The 25,768-nt window shown below is 50.6% G+C and overlaps 1 protein-coding gene across 2 annotated transcripts in view; it reads left to right on the top strand.

Annotated features, from left to right (window-relative positions):
- The window catches only part of SNX27 (sorting nexin 27), a 35,542-nt gene that overhangs the window by 4,691 nt on the left and 5,083 nt on the right, over window positions 1-25,768 (top strand). The window contains exons 2-12 of one of the 2 annotated variants that reach the window (XM_069794115.1): window positions 8,180-8,411; window positions 11,539-11,731; window positions 13,030-13,094; window positions 13,904-14,008; window positions 15,142-15,220; window positions 17,289-17,452; window positions 18,679-18,768; window positions 21,125-21,274; window positions 21,611-21,739; window positions 21,997-22,056; window positions 23,976-24,038. In XM_069794115.1, coding sequence (XP_069650216.1) covers window positions 8,180-8,411; window positions 11,539-11,731; window positions 13,030-13,094; window positions 13,904-14,008; window positions 15,142-15,220; window positions 17,289-17,452; window positions 18,679-18,768; window positions 21,125-21,274; window positions 21,611-21,739; window positions 21,997-22,056; window positions 23,976-24,038 — 1,330 coding nt within the window. The remainder of the gene's footprint in view (window positions 1-8,179; window positions 8,412-11,538; window positions 11,732-13,029; window positions 13,095-13,903; window positions 14,009-15,141; window positions 15,221-17,288; window positions 17,453-18,678; window positions 18,769-21,124; window positions 21,275-21,610; window positions 21,740-21,996; window positions 22,057-23,975; window positions 24,039-25,768) is intronic. The other variant, XM_069794116.1, reaches the window with a different exon arrangement.

Raw genomic sequence — 25,768 nt, 5'->3', positions numbered from 1 at the left:
TGCTTATTCACAGAATTTTGTTGCTTGCACAAAGGGTGCGCTGCCAGAAAATCACCTTACGAAGTGGTCAGCAGGCCTTACCTTGGCCAAAGCTTTTAAGGGTGTCTCTTTCCTTAACCTCAGACAGTTTAGGAAGTGGATTGAATCAGTGTTGGAAGCTTTATCTTACATACCTGGATGGTGAGAAGGTGGAAGACATGGGGATGCACGGCCCCCTGGCTGCTTCAGAGGTGGGTTGTTGTTCTGCTGTGGTTGCAGCAATAGGAACTCGTGAAACATGTTGAGTTTGGCTTGCAGCCTGGCAAACCTAAAAACCCTCTAATCACCAGCTGATAGATGTCTTTCCTTCACCCACCTCTAAACACACCATCTTCCCGGTAGTGTTCCTGAATTCACCCCAACCTTTCCAGGTTCCATCCCTTGCTTTCCTGCACGTGTTTTCCAAGCATTTTACTGTGGGTCAGCATCTCTCCCCCTCTTACAAACAGGGCCGCTGAAGCACAGGAGGCGGAGTGGATTTGCCTGGTTAAGGCTGTAGATTAGAATTGGGAATAATTCGGGTCTCCTGATTGCGCCTTTCAGCCTGTGCTTGGTGTGTTCAATAAGGCTGGCGTTGGCTGTTGGAGTGAAAAACCGCAAACGTGTCTTTTCTTTCTTGAGAGATAACAGCAGTGGGCAAATGAAGAACCCTCGTGTGCTGGGTTTTCCGTTCAGTGTACAATTAGATATATGCGAGAGCCTTTTTATCTACCCTGGTTTAACACTTTGCAGTATACTTAAACAGAACTCTATAGGTGCCTAGGAGTGGGCACGATGACTGAAGCTGGAGAAATTTAAACCTGTTTCTGCCACCTGTGCTCTCTGCTCCTGCTTTGTTCATCTTGAGATAACAAAGCAAATGGGTCAGACTCCGTGGGCTCGGTGGAAGCGTCCGCCCCTCTCCTGATGGGGAAGAGCTGCTGGGGATGTGCTGGACGTTGGTGCCTGGCGTCTTGCGGTGGCTTTTTTGTACCTATAGTTACCCTTCCTTGCTCACCAGTCTGAGCACTGAGGAAGCAGCGACGGACAAAATGGTAAGGCAGGGGGAGAGTTTCCTTTTACTGGGATTCAAACCTGTGCTTGCAAAATGTGAGCTGCAGACTGAAACATTGAGAGGCCTCGTGAACACCCATACTCCAGGCTGCTGTTGGACTGGGATGCTGTTTCAAAGAGCTGGAGCGCGAGACCCTGCCGGGCTCTTCACTGACATCTCTGGAGGAGCGTCTCATGACAGTGGTTTTCAGCGTGTGGTCTGCAGAGTCCTCAGGGGCTCACTGATGTCGCTCGGAGCTCTGCGAAAGGACGCTGCTGGGAAACCAAAGCCACTGTCACAGGCTTGAACTTGGTGGTCAGCAGCTTGAACAGAGCTGGAGGAGAATCTGGGTCTACAAAAAGAACAGATAAGAATCATTGCTTTGATGTTGGTCAGAAAGATTATGCTTAAAAGTCCAGCTCTGTGCTAGCACCGGGGCTTGTGGTCTAGCAGCCCTGTCCATCTCTGGTCTTCTCAGGGTGGTTTTGCTGATGGTTCAGGGAAGGAAAACCCAAGGAGGCCTTGACCTAGATTGTGTCTCGTATTGCTGGTGTAGAAGCTGATTGCTGTTAACTGCTCCTGAGTTTCCAGGGTGGATTTGATACAGACTTGGTTTCTGAAGCGTCCAAAATGTTGTTCCTTTTTTAGCAAGACTAAGAGCTTTCCACCTATTGAGTCAGTGCTTGTTTGCTTTTCAGTAGTAGTTAGTTTTTAACCTTCTGAAATGTTAACATTCTTTGTCTTCTTTCAGGGTGTTTCAGAACTACTAATTTGCAAGGAATCATTGCTTTCATGATTGGAGTGAGTGGATGGCAGTTGCACTGTTTGCAAGAGCAAAGCATGTCAATATGCACAGGGACGTTAAAACTTCCTTAAAATGTTGTAAGAGACTTCTGTGAAAATGGTAATTATCCCAACCTTCTTCTAGTCTCTCCCATGTAAGAGAAATAGGAAAGGTCACTGGAATTGCACTTGTTAGTGTCTTCGTGGGTTCTTTTTATCTGTGTGGAATAATATTGGACAGAGTCTGGATTTCTTAGCTGTAGAAGAGGAAGGCTGGCTTCCCTTCTTTTGGGTGATTAGAAATGGGGAAATACTGCTTCAGCCTCAGCTGAACAGCCCTGGCATGGTTCAGTTTTAGGAAGGCTTGTGCTGACAGCTGTCTGGCTTTGCGGACTGAGCAGTTCAGGGCTGGAGTGGGGGAAACACACGGCCTGTTGGGGAAACCATTTAGCTTGAATGGTCTCGGGTGTATCGTGCAACTGAGAAACTTAACACTCCTCTGGGATAAGCTGCAAGTTGCTGGGTCTGTTAAAGCTGCTGTGGATCGGTCTGGCGAATATGTCGCTCTCCTGAGGAGCAGTGGAAGGGAGCCAGCACCGTCGCAGTGGCTGCCCCTTTGCAAATGCACCCCATAAGGCATTGGTGGTAGTGTCGTGTGGAGCTGCTTTGGTGTTTGGCATTAGCTGGATTTGAGAAGGGAGAGGGATGAAGATGATGAAGCGCCCATTTCTGCAGCTGCTAAGGCAAGCCTGGAGAAGCTGTCCCACACTACTGTGTCCAGTAAGCTCATTAGCTGTTCATCTTTATTTTCAGAGCCTCTCCCAAGGAGGCTGCTGATCCCTGTGGTGACTGCCCTTGTTGCTGGATCTCATCTTCAGCACTCTTCTTCCTTCATCAGCCCTTCTCAGAGCAGAGAGTAATCTGTTGTCTCAGCACTGCACTTAAAATCTCTCCTGCAGCTGAATATTCGTGAGAACCATTGTGTTACAGAAGAGGCAGGAGTGCAGGGAGCTTCTTGGTGACATACGGAATTTTATGGGCTTAATGTACAGCCCTGGACAGAGCTGGAGCCAGATGGGCTTTGAGCCAAGTGTCAGGAGCTGGAAGATGCAAAGCACTGGGTGGGGGAGATGGGGACTTGGCAGCCCATCCCCACTAAGAGACAAGTGACATGTGAAGTTGTGGTGTGAATAGCTGCTGCCAGCCTTACTTCCAAGGCCACATCTACATGGCCAGGCTCTTGACAGCCTGGTTCTGTCACACCGTGGTGGGAGAGCTCTGACCTGTGCTTTGCCATGGTGGCCCTGCAGATAGCATGGGATGGCTGAAGGTGCTCATCTGCTAAAAAGCAAAGCCTTAAAGATGACTTGAGTTGTTTCTGACGTGTTTTTCCTTGGATGGTATGTCAGCTGGGTCAGTACTTTGCCTGAATGAAGCACAAAGACAGGCTGTGGTCTGAATCTCCAGGAAGCTTATTGCAGACTTTCTTGCAGTAAATTTCCTTGTCATCTCTTGACAGACAGATAGTTGGGAAATTTTAAGAAGTCTTTGCAGAACGTGAGTCATTCAGTGTACAAATGGGAGAAGTGAAATGTTCTTCTCTGTGTCTTGGGGATCTTGCTCATTAGCATCGGCATGATGGGGAATTTTGCTTTGTCAAATGCATGCTTTGTCCTCAGGATCTCCTGGTGTTTGCCAGAAGTTCCTGTTCTTGCCGAGAACACTTGCCAGTAGGTGTTCCTGGGCTCAAACATAGCTGCTGAGTGAGACATTTTCCACACTGTGCTGGCAGAGACTTCAAGTTTGGGTCAGCGAGTGGGGTGCTTCAGCAGCTCATCCTCTCCAGCCAGGGGACCGTGCAAGCCTGCAGCCACTGCTCACTGTCTTTGGCCTAGTGCTTTGAAAACTCAGTCTCAGAGAAGCTTTTGAATTCGTTACGGTGAACAAACACCAGTCTGCTCTGCCCCCCAGCATGTATTTTTTTGTGGCAGGAGCTTGCCGAACCACAGCCTAAAGATCTTTTGTTAAGCGTAACCTGCTGTAATTCCCAGAGGTTGGCTTCCCCCATAGCACCAGGCAAGCCCTTGATGGGCAAGTGCCAAGGCTGGCAGCACCTGATCTTGCCCTGCGTGTGCCAGGGTTTCTGCCCTCGCAGTGGTGTCAGTGGGCAGCAAAGCATGTGGCTGCCTCGGGTCACAGTCCGGAGTCTCAGCCCAGGCCTGTCTTGGCAGGTGTCTTGGGCATCATGCTGGACTGTGGACTGTGGTGCAGGCGTGTGTTCATTCTGCTGCGGTGAGATGATTACCGTCAGAGACGTGGTAACGAGTGCTTTGGGGTTATGTTGTCCTCAGCTCAGCGAACGTGAGCCCTTAGTCATGGTGAGTATTGAGCTAGACCGACCCTACCCAGCACCAGGAGGAAAACGGCTTCTTCCCAGCTCACTGGGGGGATGGCAAGAGCATTTGGGAGCCCCTTGCAGCCCTGTTTAGGTGGGGATGCCCCTGCCAGGGGGACAGCATGAGAAGGCTCCACATTGCCCAGTCCAACAGCGCACTGAACAGCTCCAGCATCGCTTCTACCTACTCAGTAAAGAGCTTTCCCGCAGTAACCTTCCTGCGAGGCAGCTCACATCCCCAGTGAGGTGAAGAGGAAGCTGGGCACTGAGGGAAGAAGACTCACCCACTGTGCTGCAGTGGAACATGACAGAACCTCGTGCTCCTGGTTTAACCACATCCACGTTTGGTGGCAGACAGCCGAGAGAAGTGATTTGTTGGAGGAAGTTGCTCTTCGAGCGCTGCTGAAGTCTGGCAGACCTGGCTGGGGGTTGCATGTGCCTGGCTGCGGTCTCTATCCTGCAGCAGTTTGCCATGAGCAGAGTTCTGCTCTATTTCCCGTCCCACACAGAAGAGAGCTGTTTGCCATCTGCGGTACCTCCTTCGTGGAGGGAAGGATTCATTGGATCTGGTTGTCATCCACCACTCTTGTATCTGGACGTCCTTTCTGTAAGGTATGGAGGGACCCATCCCTGTGGTCAGCTCAGCAGCCCTCTTCTGGGACCATGCACGTCCCCTGGAAGGGTAAAGGTAATGCCTGGATCTTTTTTTCTGACTCCATATGGAGGCAGAAGCTTGAGGAGCAAAATACCCGAGTGTCCCGTTGTCTCTGGAAAAGTGCATTCAGCTCTCAGAACCCACAGGTCTGTGGCTGTGTAAACAGCATGTTGTTCAGCTGTGCTTCTCTCACCTTGCCAGCTGCTCTGATTTGCCTATGTCGTATGATTTACCATTCCTTTTCTCTGTTGGTTCATCAATGATGATTCCAGCCTGAGTTGCTATGGTGACTTTATTGCAAAGGTACGAGTCCTTCGGCCCCCTGCGCCTGCAGTACTGACTGCTCCTTCCTACTGCGCCGCAGAGCAAAGGGGTGAGCAGGGCTGCTATTAAAGCAGCATCTGATCTTAGAAAGACCTGCTGGGAGCGATGGAGAGCTGGCAGTGGGTGTTACCGGGTGTTTGTGAATGAAATGGTGTATTGCAGTCTTATTGTCGGGAGTCCCAGGTCCTGTCCTCGCCACCTCCGAGGGTTTGGTGTTGACTTGGGAAGGAAATGGGTGGCAGCAGAAGTCACCAGGGGCTAAGGAGAGGAAAAGGAGGAAGCCGGCAGTGTGCTTGTTCTCGGTCTGCTGGCAGAGGGGAAAGCACGGTGTCTGAGGTCTTTGCTGACGGGAAGTTAAGCCGAGGACCTAGTTCCAGCCTAGCTGGGGCTGAGTAACTAGAAACCAGCCTTGACTTTTGCAGACTAAGCGGGGCATCCTGCAGTCTGGGTCATCCAAAAGCCCCTGCTGCCAGCTGGAGGCAGCTCTGCCTGTTACTGGCTGGAGATGGGCTCGAGGTCGAGTGTGGGATGGTGACTATACTCCCCTGCCTTCGTCCTTCTCTCTTCAGGATGGGACTGGGATGCATGGAGGAGAGTCCTTTTGGCCTGCTGTCCTTCCTGGTGCAGGCAAACAGCAGCCTTCTCCACATGACTGGAGTCTCTGGCTTTTCACCCCCATTTACCAAAAATCATACTTGGGCAGCGGTGCTGCAGGACTTTGCAGATTGGGTTTATTCTAGGCGAGTGGAAGGGATCTGGGATAAGTGAGCAGCACGTGAGCATCGGTCAGGTGGAACAAACGCCAATGTCACTTTAGTGTGACGATGTTGGTGGCTAATGGCTCGACTCAGTAATGAGGGCTGCCCTCTGTGACCAAATTTGCTGCTTGGGAGGCCATGTTCCTGCCCTGTGAAAGAGCTGGCTGGTGAGGAGGGGATTCTCCCTCTTCCTGAACTTAACAGCCTCATTGCTGTAAAAGCTGCATACAGCTCTTCGATCACTCTTATCGCACAGAGCCCAGGGGCTGCATCCGAGGGTTATCCCTTCCCTGAAACGATATGGGAGCTCTAAGAGGGCTGATAACCGTGGGTAGTGTCCAAGCTGGGGAAAGCTTTTTTGTCCAACTCCTGGCAAAGCACAAGTACTGCCTCTGGCTCACAAGCACCGCTTGGGGCTTTTTTAAACTTGATTCAGAGTGTGGGATCTCTCACCCAGACTTGCAAGTCAAGATCAGATCTTTTCAGGGTGACTTTTCTAAGTAAAAGTTCAATAAAAAATGATTGATGTGAAGCGGTAAGAGCTGTTCTCTTTCATTTGAGAGCTGGGGATTGAAAGCTAAATCCCATGCTTGATTTAAGGCAAGTTGGGATGATTCTGTGACCAGTACTACGTCTTTGGTGGCGAGATGATGACAGTCTGTTCCCAGGCTCTGGGAAGGAGTAGCTGACTTGCCAGGAGGAGTAATTTTCTCTCCCTGCATGGTCAGGACTCGTGGCTGGGAAAGTGCAGGTGGCCTTCCTCTTGCACTCCTCCGAAGCATCAGGTAATGGCCATAGCCAGCAGTGCAGAATAAGGGTGACGTTGGGTTTTCTGGTGGAGAGATTCCTAGGTGTGAGTGAAGACAAATTGGGGTTGAGGCATGGTTGCCGGTGTTTCAGCAGCGGCACGAAACTCCTTGGCTGGTTTGTTCCAGACTCGTCCCAAGAAGCTGCTCTGGAAGCAGAGGTGAAGGGCACCTGTCGTCTCCGATGGTCCATGGGCTCTCCAGCAGCCTTGCAGGAGCGCAGCCAGGCTGACTGGTAGGGATGCGGTGGGTGAAGTTCTGCCTGTTCCTGTTTATACAGGGAATGTTTTGGATACCAAACTCTTCACAGAGACGCTTGCAATGACTGCGAGTTTATGGAGACTCGCTACTAAATTTAGCTTTTATCAGGAGGAAAAACAGACTTGTCCTTTCCCAGATTTGGAAGAGAACCTAATAGCACTCTTTGCTTTGAAATCAAGTCATAGGTCCAGCATTTTTCCAAGCTGGCTGAGGTCTGGTCTGTATCTTCTGGGCAAAGCAAGAGCCAGGTGATGGTTAACTGAGCTTGCAGGGAGAGCATGAATGGCAGGAATGCTCTAGAGGTGGCTTGGCTATGTCTTGGGTCTTCAGAGCTTCCATGGGGCTCCTGGAGGGCTTTGGGCATAATTGGGACGAGCTCTTGTGATCAGGTTGGAGCAGCTTAGGAAGCAGAAACGTGTTAACTTGCTGCAGCAGTGCTCCTGGGCTGTTTGCAGTTTGCCTGGAAGTAACTGAAATGAACACACATCTCGTTTATGTCACACTGAAGCAGGTGTGCTCATGGGTGCTGTGTCTTGGCAGATGGGAACACCAGCTTCTGAAATTGCTTACCTTTGCTCTCTGAGCCTCCTTGCCTGCTTTCTTATTCTTGTTCAGATGGAAGCTTCAATTCAGATTTAGGGAAATCCACTTACGTTTTGGAGCTGTAGAGGATCAGGAGATGGGCTTTGCCCTAGCAGACTAGTATGTATTATGCATTCAGTGTTTTCTTCCCCAGTTCTGTGGTCTCCTTGTAATTGCTTTTAGCTGATGGGAAAAGGCTTGCTTTCTGGGTATGAACATGCCATGTCATATCATTGAGAAATGGTGAAAACCACAAAACTTGTTTTAAATGTTCAAGGGGGTACATGAACCTTCTAAAGAAGTTTTAGCTGTGTCTGTAGTCATTAAACATAATTCAGTAACTAATAACCTGAGAAATCATCAATAGGAAAAATGAGTGAAGTTCAGACCTGATTGAAACTGGAGCAACCAGAGCAGTTGAGGCTGGAGGGATTTTCAGGGGAAGCAGATATGTGATGGATCTCTGGGCTGGTCCTGGCGTGGTTTGAAGGCTCTGTGGTCACCTCTGCCTTGCTTATGGCTTTTCTGCTTTCTCTTTCACAGGAATGGAGTGAATGTTGAAGGAGCAACACACAAGCAAGTGGTGGACCTGATTCGTGCAGGAGAGAAGGAGTTAATTCTGACAGTGTTGTCAGTGCCTCCCCATGAGGCAGATAACCTTGATCCCAGTGATGACTCTTTGGGGCAGTCATTCTATGACTACACAGAAAAACAAGCTGTGCCCATCTCCATCCCCACGTACAAGCATGTGGAGCAGAATGGCGAGAAGTTTGTGGTAAGTATCAGCTTGGACAGTGTTTTCTGGATATCTCTGGGTATCTGCGCCCTGAGCTGGCATGCTCCTTGCTGTTAGTGGCAACACTCTCTTCTTGTCTTCAGGATGGAGGCATGTTAATTTATTACTGACTGTTTTTGACACTGTCTTATTTAGGCTTGTCTGTCTTCACTCTTACTGTGCTTGGTTATTCTTTTGCAGCTATCTCCGATGTGTTAAGGAGCTTTTTTTATTAATGTATCTGGAATAGCTTGATCTCTTACAAAGATTAAGTATGAAGCTATTGTTTTGTTCATACAAGCTTTCATATTTGTATCTCCTGTTTTACACCAAGTGTTAAGGACATCTGTGATAGATGTAAAAGCAAAGAGAACAGATGTCTTGAAGCGTAGCTTCCCATCTCCAGAATTTCTTTTCCCTTTAGGGAGTGGTGGGGGAAATAGCTGTAAAAAGTCTTTTTCCTTTGGGTTCCCTGCTTCTTCTGTTGCATTTATTGGGGAGGCTGGCAGTCATTTTCCTAGTTGATGTGATCTGTCATTTAAGTACCTGATATGGGTGCATCCTCCAAGGCTTAAGGTTGATTCTGGCTCATCAGGGATGGCTGTCTGTGGCTGGTAAGGAAATGTTTGGAGAGGGACCCAAAACAGGTTGGACAAAGACGCTCATCTGCAGAACTGTTTCTTTTTGCAACATTTGGGGTGTATTTAACCTCCTTAATTGGCTTGGCCTTGCTTGGCTCTTCTGCTTCCTTGCCTGGCTGTGTAGTGTTCACAGGTGCTCTGCTTGCAAACTATCTTGACTGCCCTGTCCTCCAGCACCCTGTGTCTCGCTGCTGGCCGCTGCTCTGAGCATGCTTCGGGTCTGAGCTGCGGTGAGGGTCAGCAGAGCCTGCAGCCCAACCCCGGCTGGCTCCGAGTTTCAATCAGCGACTGGTAGAGACAGAAGCCTGCCACAAGGGCAGTATTCTTCCCCATGCAAATAGCTGCTTATTGTTAGGAGCACAGTCCTACCCATGTCCAGACCATGTTTTTTCTTCTGCTCTGTGTGCTGTCTTCATTTTTCCAGAGCCAGGGAACTGTGTGGCCATCAGTGGGGGTGGACGATGAGGTGGAGGGCCTTGGGACGAGATGGCGAGTATCGGGGCTTTTTAGTTCTGCCGCTGCTTTGACTCATGGCTGGAAGATTTGTGCCGTATGCTGGGTCCCTTCACCCTCCCAGACTGGGAGGTAGGTTTGGTTGGAGCAGTTGCCCTTGGGACATGATTGCATCATCGTGTGAAGTGCCAGGAGACAGATGACAAACTGGCTTATCACTTTTTCCTCTCCCAGCTGAGGACTGAGGCATTTTCCCAATGAAGACACAAGCCATCATCAGTGTTACAGAAATAGCATGTGTGTGTGAGAGGAAGGGTGGAAAGGGTTCAGGAGTGCTCGGCTCACCAGAAGAGTCAGGCTCCTGTGCAAAGCATGTCGCTTCAACGTGTCACCCTGGCACGTGTGTCTGAAGGGGACAGATGGGATCCTTCCAGACCCACAGCTTCACAGGGAGCGCATGCTTTCCCCGCACCCTGCTCTCCCAGCCCTGGTGGGATGCTGTCAGATAAGGTGTGCCATATGGGGCAGGAGAAGAAGGGTCCTAGAAACCAGAGGTTCTTAAAGAAGTGCAGTGCAGGGCAGGGGGTCAAAGGGAGCCTCTTCTCTGGACTGACAACAGCTGCTGCTGTTTGGATCCAGCTCCATCCCAGCACCTTCTCTTGAGGTGACACTGGAAGGGTTGAATGCATGCGTCTTTTTAAGGAAAAACCCGTGGGTTTGTTGGAGCACTTTTCCCTTGTGAAGGTTGTCAGGCAGGTATCTGGAGCACAGACGTGGAGAGTGAGTGAGCTGGGACTGCTCCCAGCCGTCATCTGGGGAGCAGATTGGGGTTTTGAGTCTTCTGAACACTGCTGAAGGCACCCTCGGTGCATCTTTGGCATGTGCCTCTTGCTACACTCCACCTCTGTGCTCTGCCAGCCCTTTAGCTTTGGGAGGACAGTGGAGGGTGATGCTCCTCTCCTCAAGAGGAAAGGTTGTCATTGCAAACACTTCCCTAGTGCAACATGGAAAAGTGTGAACCTACTCTTTTCACCACTGCATCCCTTTACTCGTGTGAAGCTAATTAAGGTAACTGCTGCAGTTTGGGACCTCCTTATCACTGAGGGCGTATTAGCAATGCCTAGATAAGAGCTTGTTTAACTTGCCTGCAAGACTGAGCAGATTGGCTTTAAAAATGGAGGCAACTGGTTAATGAATGGGAAGGGAATTCCCTGAAGAGCATCGCAGTGCTTAGAAATGTCCTGCGACTGTAACTCTGCTCTGGGTTTCCCCTATTTGGGATCAGAGTCTTACTTCCTTAACAGTGTCCAGAATGAAACTGGAAGAGTGCAAGCATAATGAAAAAACTAGTTAACATGGAGCGTTCCTAAAAGATTTCATGCTGCCTCTCCCCTGGGATTTGCCCCATGGTTGATGCCTGACGGCTGCCAGGGGCTGTGTCCAAACACAAACCGAGCCTCCTGCTCGCTTTGGGACCTCTTTGGGTTTCAGGGAAGTAGCCGTGAACCTGAGTCCAGAGCTCTGGAGTTTTTGCTGCAATGAGAGGCTCAATTCTGCAACAAGTTGGAAATTCAGTGGTAGTGTCAAGCACATCTGGAAGGTGATGAGGCTCCTGTTGCTGAAAACAGCTGATGCAGTCAGCACAGTATTGCTGTGACATCCATCTGGTGGTGGCTTGGTGCATCTCAGGGACCCTTCTGTGTGCAGGACATGATCCAGGTGAATGCCGTAATGGCTGCATCAGGCTTGGGGCCTTTTGTAAAGGGTTGGGTGTTTTTCCTCTCCTTTTGAAATAGAAAGGCGCCTTGAATTCATGCCGATCCAGCTGCTGTCAGAATGAGGCAGTAGTTGGGACATCCCCCAGCTCCAGGGATAAGCAGTGGTGTATTTAACTATTCATACCAGTTTCTCATTCTAGCTCAAACCCTCCTAATTTAGCCTTGTGCTACCTGTGGGTCTGGGAAGGCAGAGCTGTGCCGGTTTGGATTTGGAAAGCTTTTCTCACTCCAGTGGGCCTCTTCTCCTCCCTGCAGGTCTACAATGTTTACATGGCGGGCCGCCAGCTCTGCTCAAAGCGGTACCGGGAGTTTGCCATCCTGCACCAGAACCTGAAACGGGAATTTGCCAACTTCACTTTTCCACGTCTCCCAGGGAAGTGGCCATTCTCTTTGTCGGAGCAGCAGCTGGATGCCCGGCGGCGAGGGCTGGAGGAATACCTGGAGAAAGGTACTGAGCTGGGAGCTGTACGCCGCCTTCCTCGCAAGCAGGGAAACAAATCTTCAGGGTACATCCTTCCACGGGTGGTCCAAAACTTCACAGGCATTTGTTTACCTGTGAGGGAAAGAAGCTTGTTTGTAGCTGGATGGGATTTTATGGCCAAGGTGGTGAGAGGGAGCTCAGACTTGCCACAGCTTAATGATGCATGTGTTACTGGCTTGCAGTATACTTCCAGCAACACAATGTGTAATTAGGTTTTAATACACAACAAGCCTTTTTTTATAGTGTCATATTGCTCGCCAGTAATCTTGGAGATGAGGGAGCACGGGCAGGAGGCAGAGGAAGGAAGCTTTGGAGCAGGGAGAACGTTGTGTTTGAGGCTGTTCTCATCGGGGAGCTCAGCTCAACCTGAGCTTGTTCACAGCTGAACGCTTTGGTCCTTTTTAATCAGAATTGTAATACCTGCAGCAGGAGTTTCCTTTAGGTTGAGTTCAGATGGTGGGGAAGTGGGTGCAAAACCTTATCTCTGTATCAGGGTGCCTGGCTAAAAGATCTGACCCTGCATTTTGCAGTGAAGAGGCTGTAGATGAGATTCAGGGAGCAATGACCCCTCATCCTGTGATGCTGTGTTATCTTAGTTGCCTGGAAGCAGCTCAGTTAGTTTGTGTGAGCTTAACAGCCTTTTCCCTTGCCAGCATCTGGGAGTGAAGCCCCCTCTTCCCATAAGATGGACATGGGTCAGGTTTTCCCCATCCCGCTGATATCTCAGCCCTGCCTTGCTGAGCTCGTTCATCTTCATCCTTGGTTACCGGCTGGCTGGAGGAATGGGCAGACTGGTTGCATCTTAGAGGGAACATGATACAGTTCGGGTCCAAATTATTTGCTGAACTTGGCCTAAATTCCCAAATAGTTTCAGTCCCTCCAAAATAAGGTGGGTTTTTTTGAGGCAAAAGTACTATTTATGAAATTCTTGCCCACTTTTAAGTATAGTCTAGACCTCCTGTTGGCCATGTGCCTGGGGCCTGGATTTCACCCACGGGGAATATCTCAGTGAGTTATTCAACACCACTGTTCACTTGCTATTGTAGGGGATTCAGGCTGGATCAGTATTCGTGCCAGGACACCTGATACAGCCTGGAAAGCACTTGCTTTGATAAGGTTTTTCGGGGCTGGAGATACCACCCTTGTTTCATGCCGCCAACAGAACAGACAGTTGTTATTTCCGTGTCATCTTTGGGCTGGTTCTGGGAGGAGAGAGCTCCCTCTTCCCCCGGGCACCCCACTAACCTGCGCTCTCTGTCCTGCAGTGTGTTCGATACGTGTCATTGGGGAGAGCGACATCATGCAGGAGTTCCTGTCGGAGTCAGATGAGGTAGGCAAGGAGGTGACGGCGCTGAAGCTCTGCCACGATCTTCCCTGTAGAGAGGCCATAAATGCTTGGTAAAACTGGATTAGAGAGCAAAGATGTTCCCTGCCAAAGCTTCAGTTGGTTGAATAGAAAACCACGGCAGAAAATCAAGGCCGCATTTTGCTCTCTGTCACTGCACATAGGAAACATTTTCTCCATAGCAGCAGCTAAGAGCAGCTTTGATGCTGCTCTTGAAGGTGTGCACAGAGCAGAACCAGCCATGAGGCCTCATTGCATACCCTGGCTCTCTGGCAAGGGGAGACCCAGCAAAAAAAACATATTCACTGACTTTCCTGCTGGTTTCCGTGCTGGTGGCAGCCCAGGTGGCTTTGCAAACAGCCCAGCTGTTTGTATTCGTCGGCCTTTGGCCAGAAAGGCAACAGGCACTCTGAATACCAGTCTGAGTTGCTTCTCCCAAGATTTGAGTTGCAGGCAGCAGCAGTGAGTTGATATTTGCCCTTCAACTACTGTTCATTTTCCAACCTTTCCATGGTGCATGAAGTTGCTGTGTCCCGGAGCTTTCTCTTGCTCTTCACTGGCAAACCTGTGAATGTAAAATCCTACCCTGTTGTGGCCTGAAACTGTTTGCTCAGCTTCCTGTCTCAGAGCAGAGCCTTCTTTCAGAATTTCTGTGGTGCAGACTGGAATGGGATTCCTGAGGCTTGCATAGCAGCTGGTTGTTAGAAGTGACCATTTTAATCAGCCAGCACAATAGAGCTTGGGGCTCAGTTTGTGTGATGCGGATTTCTGTCCCCTCTTCTTCCCTCCTTCAGAATTACAACGGCGTCTCAGACGTGGAGCTCCGAGTAGCGTTACCAGATATAACAACAGTGACAGTAAGAGTCAAAAAGAACAGCACTACAGACCAGGTGTACCAGGTGAGCTACTTCTTTTTTTGCCTTGACCAGAAGATTAACACAATTTGGATGTTAACCAAGACCCTACTGGCACCCACTTGCTTCTCTCTGCTCCTCTTGAGTACAGGTGGGCATCAGTGATGCTGCTTTGCTGTAGCAGAGAGGATAGGGATGCTAGAGAACTCTTAACCTTATGCTGTGCTGAAGCAGCGTTTTCGCTGGCAGGTTTGGCTGCAAGGACAGTCATCACTGAATTAATTTTCACTGATAATATCTTAAAGCTGGCGGATGGCTCTAAGCACTAGACAGATTGTGTATTATGGCTTGCAGTGGCTGCGGTGGAGGAGTTGGATCCAAGAGCTGCCAGCAGCCAACACACGAGTCTCACTGTGGCTGTGTGGCAGGACAGCAAGTTGAATATTAAGAGTAGTGACCCTTTTGGGGGATTCTCTGGCCAGATTACAGGTTTGCAAGTGGCCAGAGGCCCAGTGCTTTAAGTAGAAAACTAAGGAGAACTGACATCAACCAGCACTGCAGGAGGAAAAGTGGAAGCTGTCAATGGATTAGGGGGAATAAGATGATGCAAGGGAGACCCTTTTTGAAAGGGGAACTAGAAATGTTGCTGCAAGCAAGGGAGCCCCAGAGGGTTGTGAAAGAGCAGGCTCTCAGGAGCTCCAGATCTGCACAGCAGAATCCTTTGGGTAGATGGGATTTGCAGTGCAGGGTGTGTTTGGGACGCAGCCTCTTGAATTTCATGTCACCTGCGCTGAGGTCTGTGAGTTTTGGCTGTGGTGTTAGCGTGCAGGATGGAAACGTTGTTGGAGAAAACTCCTAGGGGAAGTGTGCACACCTCTTCTATTAGGAACTGAAGCTGGAGGCATCAGAAGAAAAGATGACCTAATTGTCAGCCATGGTGGCACTTAAAATCTAGAGCAGTTTACAGGAAGGTGAAAGCAGGAGAGTCTAAGCCCTTGCGTAAGAAAGCACCTGGTTTTACTGGAAGAGTAAAATTCAGGTTTTCTGTGGTGACTAACACCTCGGGTTAGGGAATACTTGGGAATAACCTGTATGTAGCCAGCCTTGCCCTGGAGGGGGACAGACAGCTACTGGCTCCTGTTCGGCTCACCCCATTTTCCCATTTGGTTGCTCTTTAGGCCGTGGCTGTGAAAGTTGGAATGGACAGTATTACCGCAAACTACTTCGCCTTGTTTGAAGTGATCAATCACTCCTTTGGTAAGTCTTTTAATCCCCTCGGTGCTGACGAGCAACTGGGAGAAAGCTCTGCAGCACTAGCAGAGCCCAGTGGCACTCTCATTTAGGTCTTATCTCTACTCGCAATATCAGGAGCCCCTGGGAGGAATCAGGCAGGCACAGTAGGCTCTGATAATGAGGAGCCCTCAAAGTTTGATGGCTTTTTTGTCGCCGCTTAACTTTCCCTTTCTTAAGCAGTTCAAGGAGACGAGCTTTTTGTTAAACTGAGAGATGCATTTTACTTTAGTTCAAAGGGTTCAGCAAGCTTAGAAAAAATGGGCAGTGTCATTGTAACATGGCAGTCTCTGGAAAGGGGGGGGCAGTGGCTTGGGACAGAGCGAAGGTGCTGGAAGGTGGATTGAGGGCACCCTCAGTCTGTACACACATAGGTGTGGGGCAATATCCAGGTCCTGGAGAAGGGGGGTGCTGCAAGCTGCATCTTAGCTTCTCTTCTCTCCTTCTGTGGTTAAATCCTGATGGTATTTGAGGCTTGACTGTGGGATTCTGGGCGATCATTTTGGCACTTAAGTACTTGCCATCCTTCCAGCTTAGCGTGTGCTGGGGTCCCCTGGCTGCTGTTCAGATCCCTGGCCACAGCAATCTCTGATTTCGTCCAGCTTCATGTTGGGTTCACTGAAACTGTAGAGAGGGCAAAATATTGCGGTCACACCACAAAATGGGTGTAGTGGTTGGTTTCTGTATTATTTTTCCCCTCTGCTGGGTTTTAAGCCAAGTGTATTTCTCATTCCCAGCTGGGTACCTTCATTTCTGAATTGTCATCTCTATGTGCCTCAAACTCATCCTGTTGTTACAGCAAAATGCCTTGTAGGAAGAGATTTCTAGGGCTGTTGCTCGTGCTTACAAGATTCTGGCTGAGCAGAAGGGGTGATTTTTAGCTTCTGAGACCTCCTAAAATGACTCATCTCACAGAACAAGCTGGGTTTGCATTCAGATGCTGACCCTGGGGCAGCCAAGGTCACCAACCTCCTGTAAAAGTGTTGGCATCACAGAACTGCCTCTGCCATTGGGTTCGTGGTCACTTTTTGAGAGTTACCGGGTGCTGGTGTGACAGAGCAGGACACGGACAGAGGGAGGGAAGACCAGGGCTGGAGGGTCGACGTGTTTCCACATTGCTGAAGCAGGGCTGTGCAGGGAGCCCCAATTGGGAATACCTGCTCTTGGGAGATGGGACGCTGCAGCACACTTGCAGTCTCATGCAGGAAGCTTTTATGGTGCCAGACTCTAACTGGAGCTATTAATTCCTTGTTCGTGTGAGTGCTGCACTTCTCAAACTGCACTGGAAAGTAAAAACTTCGGTTAACCTTTATGGCTTGTGCTTTTTGGACACTCACTGTGAACATCCACATTTACTCCTGTCTGGATACACTCCATTTAATTTCTCTGGAAACCATAAGCTCCATCTGCAGTAAGATAATGACCATATCCTTACCTGATGGAGACATACTGGCACTCGCCTTTTTTGTCCATCGTAGCTGGGTAAAGCATATTTGAACACAGTAAATGTCTCGACAGGGACTCGCTGGTGGCCCAGCTGCTCCAGCTTGGCTGAGCAATGCAGCGGGTTTTGTCCAGGCTCTGGTGGCAGCCTGCCAGGATGGGGTGGACCTTCTCCACTGTGGGCACAGTGCATAGGTCCTGGGCACAGGTCCTAAGGCTTAGGGAGGATGGACCTCCCTGTGCACAGCAGGGAATGAAGTCAGGCTGTTGAACTGATGCTTGAGAGCTGCGCTGAGCTCTCCAATGACCGAGAGGAGTTCAGTCTCACACAGATTCCTGCCTGTGCACTAGAGGCGATTGCAAGGGACTGGTGTGGTCCTGACAGTGTGGAAGTAGGTATTGAAAAAAGCTGGATTCAGTCAGGGAGGAGAAGAAAGGGCCCTGGAGCAGAGCTGGAGTCCCGATCCTGGCTGACTCAGCTAAAGGGCATCGCCAACATTGATTTGTGCAGTAGCCAGGCTCCAGTCACAGATGATGCTGCTGATGCTGTGTGGGCCTGTGTGCTGACCTCAATGTCTTGTGCTTTTTCCAGTGCGCAAACTGGCGCCCAATGAATTCCCCCACAAACTCTACGTGCAGAACTACACCTCAGCAGTGCCGGGAACGTGCCTGACCATCCGAAAATGGCTCTTCACTACAGAGGAGGAGGTTCTTCTCAATGACAACGACCTGGCAGTCACCTACTTCTTCCATCAGGTAGGTGCCCAAGAGTTGTAATTTTTTACTGGAGGTAAGGCAACACAAGTGCCTGGCTCCCAGAACTGCTCCAAACACTGCTGTCCTTTGGCGTACTGGCAACAGAGCATGAAATTGAGGGCCAGTCCTGCTTGGGTAACTTCAAGGAGTAGAAGTCCATGGTTGGGTGAATCAGCGGTGCTGTGGTGAACTTGTGGCCAAGTCACAATTGACCTGGGAGGCAGGACTCTGCTGCTGTCATTGCAGGAAGTTGCCTTCCCAGAGCAAGCTAAAAGGATCACAGGAGGCTGCACTCCTTGGGTCAGATATGTTTTCCTCAGTTCTGTGTGTTGTCAGTGAAGACGGGGAACAGACTTCTCGCTGTTCACCGTAAGGAAAGGGGACGTTCCTGCCTGTGATTTCACTTTATGCAGATTCTCTGGGATGAAGCGAGTCCGAGAAGAGCCATGTTCTCCCATTGCCTGTATAAAGCCAGTCTAGGATGACCAGCTCAGAGGTAGATATCTGCAAAGTTCAGTGAGATGAGTCCTGCTCTGTCTTAACCACCAAAAATGCTGTCCCAGTGCTCTCTGAACTAAGCCTGTACCAGCCTCTGGTACAAATTGAAATAAAAACAGTAGTTGTCGAATTCTTTGATCTCCTAGACTGGATCTTTACTGGCTGGCAGCTTTACAAGCCGCTTTGTGCCAGGGGCAGGAGTTCTTGCTGGGATGTGCAGCTGAGGAGTGAAAGGAAGGGGCTGTGTACCTGCTCAGTCCTGAAGGAAAAACACATTTTCCTGCCAACACTCCAGCAGCACAGTGGGTAAAAGCCAGCACAGCTCTGCTGGAGGTGGCTGTGCCTGTGTGTCTGGAGAAGAAGAGTTGTACCAGCCTGTCCCTGCCTGTGCCTGAAGGCAAAAGCAGGATTCCAGGTACCAGCATTTCCAGATCCATCCTCTTTTGCCAGGGGACATTCTTCCAAAGTCCGCCTAGATGCTTAAGCATCTGTATGCTCCCCGAGGCAATCAGAGGCTCGTGGCAGGAGCCAGTGAGTGCAGAGAACCATCTCTTTGAGCCTCTCCATCCCTCTGCCTGTTTGGGGACATTGGTCACCTTCTGGGGCTGTGAATTGGGGTTGGCTGTTCAAAGCAGCCTCAGGGCCAGCCAGGGAAAGCAAAGCATTGTGACTCAGTGAAGAGTCCACTAGTCTGACCTTCTGGGTTTCCTTTCCCTTTTCCTGTTTAGGCTGTTGATGATGTCAAGAAAGGCTACATCAAAGCAGAGGAGAAGTCCTACCAGTTACAGAAGCTGTGTGAGCAGAGAAAGATGGTCATGGTGAGTTATCCTACCTGTCCTGTTTGCTTTCCTTCCTGTTTGCAATGCTGTGTTTGGAAAGGAGACACTGGAACAGGTTGCCCAGAGAAGTTGTGGGTGCGCCATCCCTGTAAGTGTTCAAGGTCAGGTTGGACAGGGCTTTGAGCAACCTGGGCTAGTGGAAGATGTCCCTGCCCATGGCAGCGGGGTTGGACTAGATGATCTTCAAAGGTCCTTTCCAACCCAAACCATCATTCTATGCACACAGCCTTGAAAAACACATCTTTCTTGGAAAGCAATAACCACAGAGAGCTGTGGGGGCGTCGGCTTAGCACAGAAGGGGTTGGCAGGGTGTGTAGACATGCAGGAATGCCAGGCGCAGGGCTGGGATGTGCCCGAGGGTCAGCTGCTGCATGAACCAAAACCTCCCCTCCTGCCTGGCACGTTTGAACAGCGGCTTGTCCTTGGCAAGATCAGCTATTGACTTGGCTCCAAACAAGGCAGCGATAAAACCTTGTGGGTTATTGCCAATGTTGAAAGGTGAGGTGCTTAACATGTGATGTAGCAATCCTTCATCTGCAGCCCTTCAGGGATGGCTCTTTCTTCCTAGTAATTGAGAGGCAAAGGTCTCTTTCTGCCTCAACACTGCCTCTGAGTTGGTGATGCTGGGCTAGCCAAAGGAGGGGTGGGTCCTGGTGTGCTCGTAATGCGAGTTGCTGCCCCCTCCGTGCCTTAGTTTTTGGGGTTTTTTTTGTCCGGCACAAGTCTTCCAAGATTGCAAATCCTGTGTCAGAGCTCACTGTCTGATCAGGGATTTTCTGCCTTTATCACCTTGCCCAGCAAATGCTTGGGGGCTTGGTGTGACTCGATGAGCCTGCCTGGCATGGATGTGGGGGAGTGAAGGGGATGCCCTGAGCTCATCTGTCAGATGCAGGCTTGGCTTGAAGATCAAACAACAGAAGAATCTGACTTGTAAATAACTTCCTAGGTTGCTCAGGGCTGCTGGTACCGAATAAACGCAGGCTGCCCTTTCCCTGACTTGCTGCACCCTCCCTGCGTTCTTGTAGCCAGCTTGGCTGCTCTCGAAGAACAACGGCCTTGGGATCCCCTTCTCCAGCTTGACTGGTCTTGGTCAGGCCCCTCCTCAAAGCCCCTTTGACTGCAGTAGCTCTGAGGGGTCCCTGCTGGGGGACTACCTTGGGGTAGACCCCAGAAGGGTCATCTGAAATGCTAAGCCAAGAAGGTTAATTATTAACTAATGATAAGGATCAGTACATAGACGCTTCCTCCTGTGGGTTATCTCATGGCTCTTTTGTTTCTGCTTGTCTTGCTGGCTTTCTAATGACCCAAGAAAGATCTGAATATTTGGAAAGGGTATATCCCAGCATATATATATCTATGTACACACACACGTACACCAGGTGCAGTAGGGCTGTGGTCTAGCAGGAGGTCAAGAAGACAATGTCTGTGTCCCAAAGACCCTGTGAAGTCAAAGTACTTCATCCTCTACCTTGCCCCATGTTATTAAGGGTCCTGCCTGGAGCACAATGCTTGAGGATTTGGCTCCTTCCTCTGGTCTGGATGTGGCTTGTTCCTTGGTTAAAGAGTCACTTCAGACTTTGTAGTTCTGCCCTGTGTAAACCTTTCTCATGCAACGAGAGGTTGTGAGGCTCTGGAGCACCGGCCCCTGGAGAAGCTCCTGGCTTTTCCCATGTCCTGTGCTGTGACTCAGAGCTCCTAGCACTTCTCCAGTGTCCTCACAGTGCTGCTTTGTCTGGGCTGCACTCAGAAAGAAAGAAAAATAGCCAAAATACCTCTTTGGACCTTTTCATGAGTTTCAAGAGCATTTGCATCAAAGGACTCTGAGAAACCTGGATCCCACAGCTGCCCGACAGCCTCTTTTTCTGATCTCATCTTCAGCCGGTAACGATCAGGAGGATGGATCTAGGAAGAGTGGTGCTTTCAGTCCCGGGGCTGCTTTAGCTGTTTGCTCAGCTCTGTACCCTTCCAGGGGGAGCACGGTCACTCTGATCGGTGACTGTGGCTGCACCAGCTCTCCTGGAAAGGGCTTTTGGCATTCGAAGCCACGAGATGCTCTGTGTATATCTGTGCCTGGATGGATTAATGATTTGGGGAGGGGAATTGAGCAGCTGGAGGGGTCTCCTTCCTTCCCCTAGCACAGCCCTGCTGCCTGTGGGTTTTTGGTCTCCTTTGGAGGGGATCCAGCTTCCCTGGGCTGGGGTAAAGCCAGGGATTTCCAAGGGGGTGATTAGTACCAGGGCATGTGCAAGGTGGAGGCAGTGTGAGAAGCAGGAGGGTGCAGGGGTCCCCTTCCATTCGTCTGAGCAAGCTAACGCCTGCAGCTTTCTCTCTGCAGTATTTAAACATGTTACGGACGTGTGAGGGTTACAACGAGATCATCTTCCCCCATTGCTCCTGTGACTCTCGGCGGAAGGGACATGTGATTACAGCCATCAGCATTAAGCACTTTAAACTCCATGCCTGCACAGAGGAGGGCCAGCTGGAGGTAAGGGGGTTTCTGTGAGGTCCTGGGGAGCTGGGCTCAGCCCCTGGCCTCCACCTCGACTTTGCTATAGGCAGAGAGCATCAGTGTCATGTCCCTAAAGCTCTGGGGGTTCGGGACTGCAGCTGAGAGGCCTCCAAAGGGATTTTGCTCTGTAGGTGTTAGTGTGTGTTTCCACTGCTGCTTCCCTGGCTCATACCTGTCTCTGCAGCAAGGCTGTCCGAGGCATCCACATTCCCTCTTCGTGTGGCTTTGCTTTTGCCACCTGATCTGCCTTAAACCTGCACTTCCTCATGGTCTGCTGGGCTCTGGCCTCACCTGGGTTTCGTCTTCCTTCAGAACCAGGTAATAGCATTTGAATGGGATGAAATGCAGCGGTGGGACACAGACGAAGAGGGAATGGCATTTTGTTTCGAATACGCACGAGGAGAGAAGAAACCCCGATGGGTTAAAATCTTCACCCCCTATGTAAGTAGCCCCGTTCTTTGCAGATTTGCTAAGGAAAAGCCCAGAACCTGCTTGTTTTCCTTCTAGAAGCTGGAGGAGCAGCCTGTGCTCCAGCTTTTGGGGCGGGAGGTGATGCAGGGGCCGGTGGCCACCAGGAGGAGCCCGCAGTACGGGGAGCTCTGGGCTGGCAACCAGTGCCAGACTCCCTCTGGCTGGGAGCCAGGGCAGCTGTCTGGGGCTGCTTGCTGCTCTGAGGGATGCCTGCTTTCTCTTTGCAGTTCAACTACATGCATGAGTGCTTCGAACGGGTTTTCTGCGAGCTCAAGTGGAGGAAGGAGGTAAGAACCTGTAATTGCAGGGGAACGGCTTCACCTTTTACAGAAGGCTTTTAGTGGCAAGTGTTTCCGCCTGGTCCCTAACAGCAGTTTCTCTGGGGAGTAATTGGATGCTTAGAGCAGTGATACCGGGTCTCTAGGGAGCATGGGGGTAGACTGGCTGGCTTTCAAAGGCCTGGGCTTTGTAGGTGTTTCATGTTGCAGCTGGAGCAAGGAGCTCCTGGTGCTGGGAAAGCCTCATGCAGGTGTGGCTGACCAGGTTAACCAGTTCCCAGGCTGTGTGACTGTGGCCAGTCGCTCCCCGGCATCTGCTGTCGAATGCAGATGGCAAAATATCCGTCCTCTGGAGAGATTATGCAGGTTGCTGAATTATTCAGAAAGGGCTGTGAGAGCCTTCACCAAAAAGCTGCTGAGAAGTGCAGAGAGGTTTTGGAGTTTGGTTTTTTTTTTTTTCCTGAATCCCAGCCTGAGGTGCCTGCTTAGCCTTCTCCTGTCAAAGCTGCGCTTAGACCTTGCTCTGAGCCACGGGTGGGGAGATGCACATGAGCCAGCCTGCCCTGCCTTCTTCATCCCCGATGCTGCGCTTTCCCTGTCCTCTCCTCCCACTTGAGGGAGACGTTTTATCACCTTGCGTCCATCTGCTGCTCCTCCTTGGGGTTGCCTGTCATCCCAGGGACTGCTACCATCAGCTTTGCTTGCAGGGAAGAGGCAGAGTGGCTAGAAAAGCCATGTGCAATCAGCTTGCTCAGCTGGCCCTGGGGTGCTCTGGCCCAGGTTTTCCCTGTGCGTGGCTACCGAATCACCATCCCGTGCCTCTGCTGTCCCACAGATGTTGCTCTCCCTTGTGGGGTCAGAGATAAGCAATTGTTGGAGGGTGGATCCTCTCTTGTTGCTCTTGATCTGATCAGTGCTGTTGGCATCAGCCCTCCCCTTTCCGCTGATGGCTTATCTCTGCCAGCTGATGGATTTGGGTACCTAAAACAGGGCTTAAACGCGGCAAGTCTGAAATAGCGATCCAGGAAAATCTGCCCCGCAGCTGCCTGGTCTTGGAGGCTCCTAAATGGGAATGATGCGTCCCTCTTTCCTTACCTGGAAGTTTCCTACCTGCTGGGCATCAGCTTGGGGCAGGGGTGTTGGTGCTTATCCTCAGTGTGGCTGGGATCCGGGGTTGGCACCGTGCTGGGTGTGGGAGGCACGTGGGAGACATGCAGAGAGCGCAGGGTCTGGACCACAGCAGCTGGGCTCTTCAGAGGATATTCACAGCAGGATGGAGGAGTATATAAATCTGGAATAGTTTACCAGGAAATAAGAAAATGGGATTCTTGGCTTGCCTTAGCTTGAGGGATAGAAGCTGAATCTCCCACAAGTGACCAGAGACCTGCACGCCAGCAGGGGCAGGGAGACTTCCTGGTGCTGGGCTGTGCTCCAGAGTCCACAGAGTCCCAGATCAGCCCGCTTACGTGGTGGACGACTGCCGGAGCAGCAGTCAGGAGTCCCCCTGGAGCCCAGACCCACTTTGTCCCAGCCCCGAGCCTTGTAGGAGGGAGGTTGAAAGGCTCAATAGCATGTGGTTACACAGTTTGGCTTTGTAAAGCACTGAACACTCCCCATGCACCGTGTGCAGAGCCAAGGAACTTGGTTCTGGGGTTCATGTCTCAGCTGGGGGTGACATCTCTGTACCTCCTAGGAACAAAGTCTTTGTGGCTCTTGGTTCATGAAGTAGAAGCTGCCTGAGTGGGTTGCCTGGCTTATTCTCCGAATCCTACCTCCTCCGTAGCTCCCCGTGTCCAACATCTGTGGAGCACCCTGGATCCCATCCCGATGCTCTCCCAGCCGCTCCAACACCAGCTGTTCAGTCTCCTCCTGTCCCCCCCGGCTCTACTTTTTTATTTATACCCTTTTTATTTTTTTCCCTTGTAAAGGTGGAGGAGGAAGCAACAGACAAGGATAACAAGAACTGCAGTAAAGACAATATGTGCAGCAAGGTAATTGGGCTGAAAACAAACAGCATCTGTGCTCTCTGAGCCAGTCTGGCTGCTCTGCTGCGGATGTAGTGTCTCTTCTGCTTCTCTGCTCCAGTTCCTGTTAGCATAGGACAGTGTCCTTTCATAGTGGCTTCTCCTTGGAGGGAACCCGCAAAGTAAAATACCCTACTGCTGCTTTTCATGGGATAGAGATGGCTTTGCGCTTAAAGGCCTCTTTCCTGACGGTAGAAACACGTGGTCCCGACTTGCCCGTCTCCTGGACTCTGCCAATCTTTGGATGACCCGGAATGTGACACTGCAGCTGATGGCTGAGATCTGAGCTGCGGCTCCCTTCGCCTCCCTGGAGGAGAGGGAAAGGGCACAGTTGTAAAGGGGAGAAACGCTTTGGCTCTGCACTTCTTTTAAAGGACCAAAGACTTGATCCTGCAAGCCACAGGCTAGTGGCATGTGGTTTTTTTCTCTTGTTGTTCTGCAGTGGTGGAGCAAAGACCTTTAGGGATTGACAAATACTGTTCGCAGCGCTGCTTTAATGGCAGGGAGCAAAAACATTTGTGTTGTAGCACCTTCTAAATGCGCCTCCCTCCTTGTGAAAATGGCTGGGCAGAGAGCAGCACATTCAGCCTGGACAGGATTTAAAGCTAAACACTTTAAATTGCTTCAAGATGCACCAGGAAGCATCCATGAAAGTTGTCTGCCTGTCTCTAGGATATCCCCTTGTAGGCTTTTATCTGAGCACTTTTGCTGTCGTGTACACATGGACAAGGCTTGCAGAGAGTCATCTAACACTGTAATGCCCTGCTGTGGTGATGTGTGCCAGGAGCCACAGCCTCTGCAGATGCCTCTCTGCAAGCTTGAAGGCTCGTAGCATCCTCCACGGGGATGCAGAAGTGCCGTTCTACCACCATGGACCCAGCGCTTTGCTGTACTCCCACTTGAAATTTTACTTCTTTGCTGAGGCATCGGAAATAGCCGCAGGTTATTTAACTTGTAAGAGAGAAAGCGCAATTGCGTGTAGCGAGGCTGAAAGTTGTTAACCCCAGCGGTACTGGTACTCTTGGGTAGGAGTTGTGTTGTGTTGGCTAGAAAGTGTTGGACATCAAAGAGGGCAAGAGCCCCTGTCTGACTGAACAGAAAGCTGTAGCAGACGGTGTGGGATGTGTCACCTGTTAAGGCAAGAGCCGTGAAACGTGGGGGTGTGGGAGCCTCCCGCCCTGTGTAATACTTCCTCTGCCAAACAGATCCTGCACGATAACGCTCCCTGTGATTGTGCTGGGGTAAACCCTCTAGTCCGAAAACACCGAGCATGTGCTGCATGGGGCGTATTTGAGGAAGAAAGGCGAAGGTTTTGTGTGCAGTCATGTGTGTGTTCCTGTGTTGCCCCTTCAGACTTAAAAGCAGGTGTTTGATGTCTTCTCTACAAAGCCTGGAGACACCGAGAGGGATTCGCTCGTGCTGCTCACAGGTGAACAGGGTGGCTCTGCGGAAACAAAGAGACGCATTTTGCCTTAGCTGTGCTGGGACTCTGCTTCTCTTCGCCTTGCTCAGGGCAAGGGACTGAGGATTGTCTGGCTCTGGAAATTTAAATGGCCTTGTTGAGCAGGGGAGCTGGTGGGTGAGTCAGGAGAGCTGGGGGCTGTGGAAGAACTGTGCTCAGAGCTGCTGGCTCCCAGGGACTGCTTAAAACTTGTCCCTTGCTTATCCCCAGCAGCAAGTGAACCGGTTTCCCTCCA

This window comes from Haliaeetus albicilla, chromosome 10, assembly GCF_947461875.1.
Source record: "Haliaeetus albicilla chromosome 10, bHalAlb1.1, whole genome shotgun sequence".
Classification (NCBI taxonomy): Eukaryota; Metazoa; Chordata; class Aves; order Accipitriformes; family Accipitridae; genus Haliaeetus; species Haliaeetus albicilla.
This window is presented reverse-complemented; position numbering and strand designations above follow the sequence as displayed.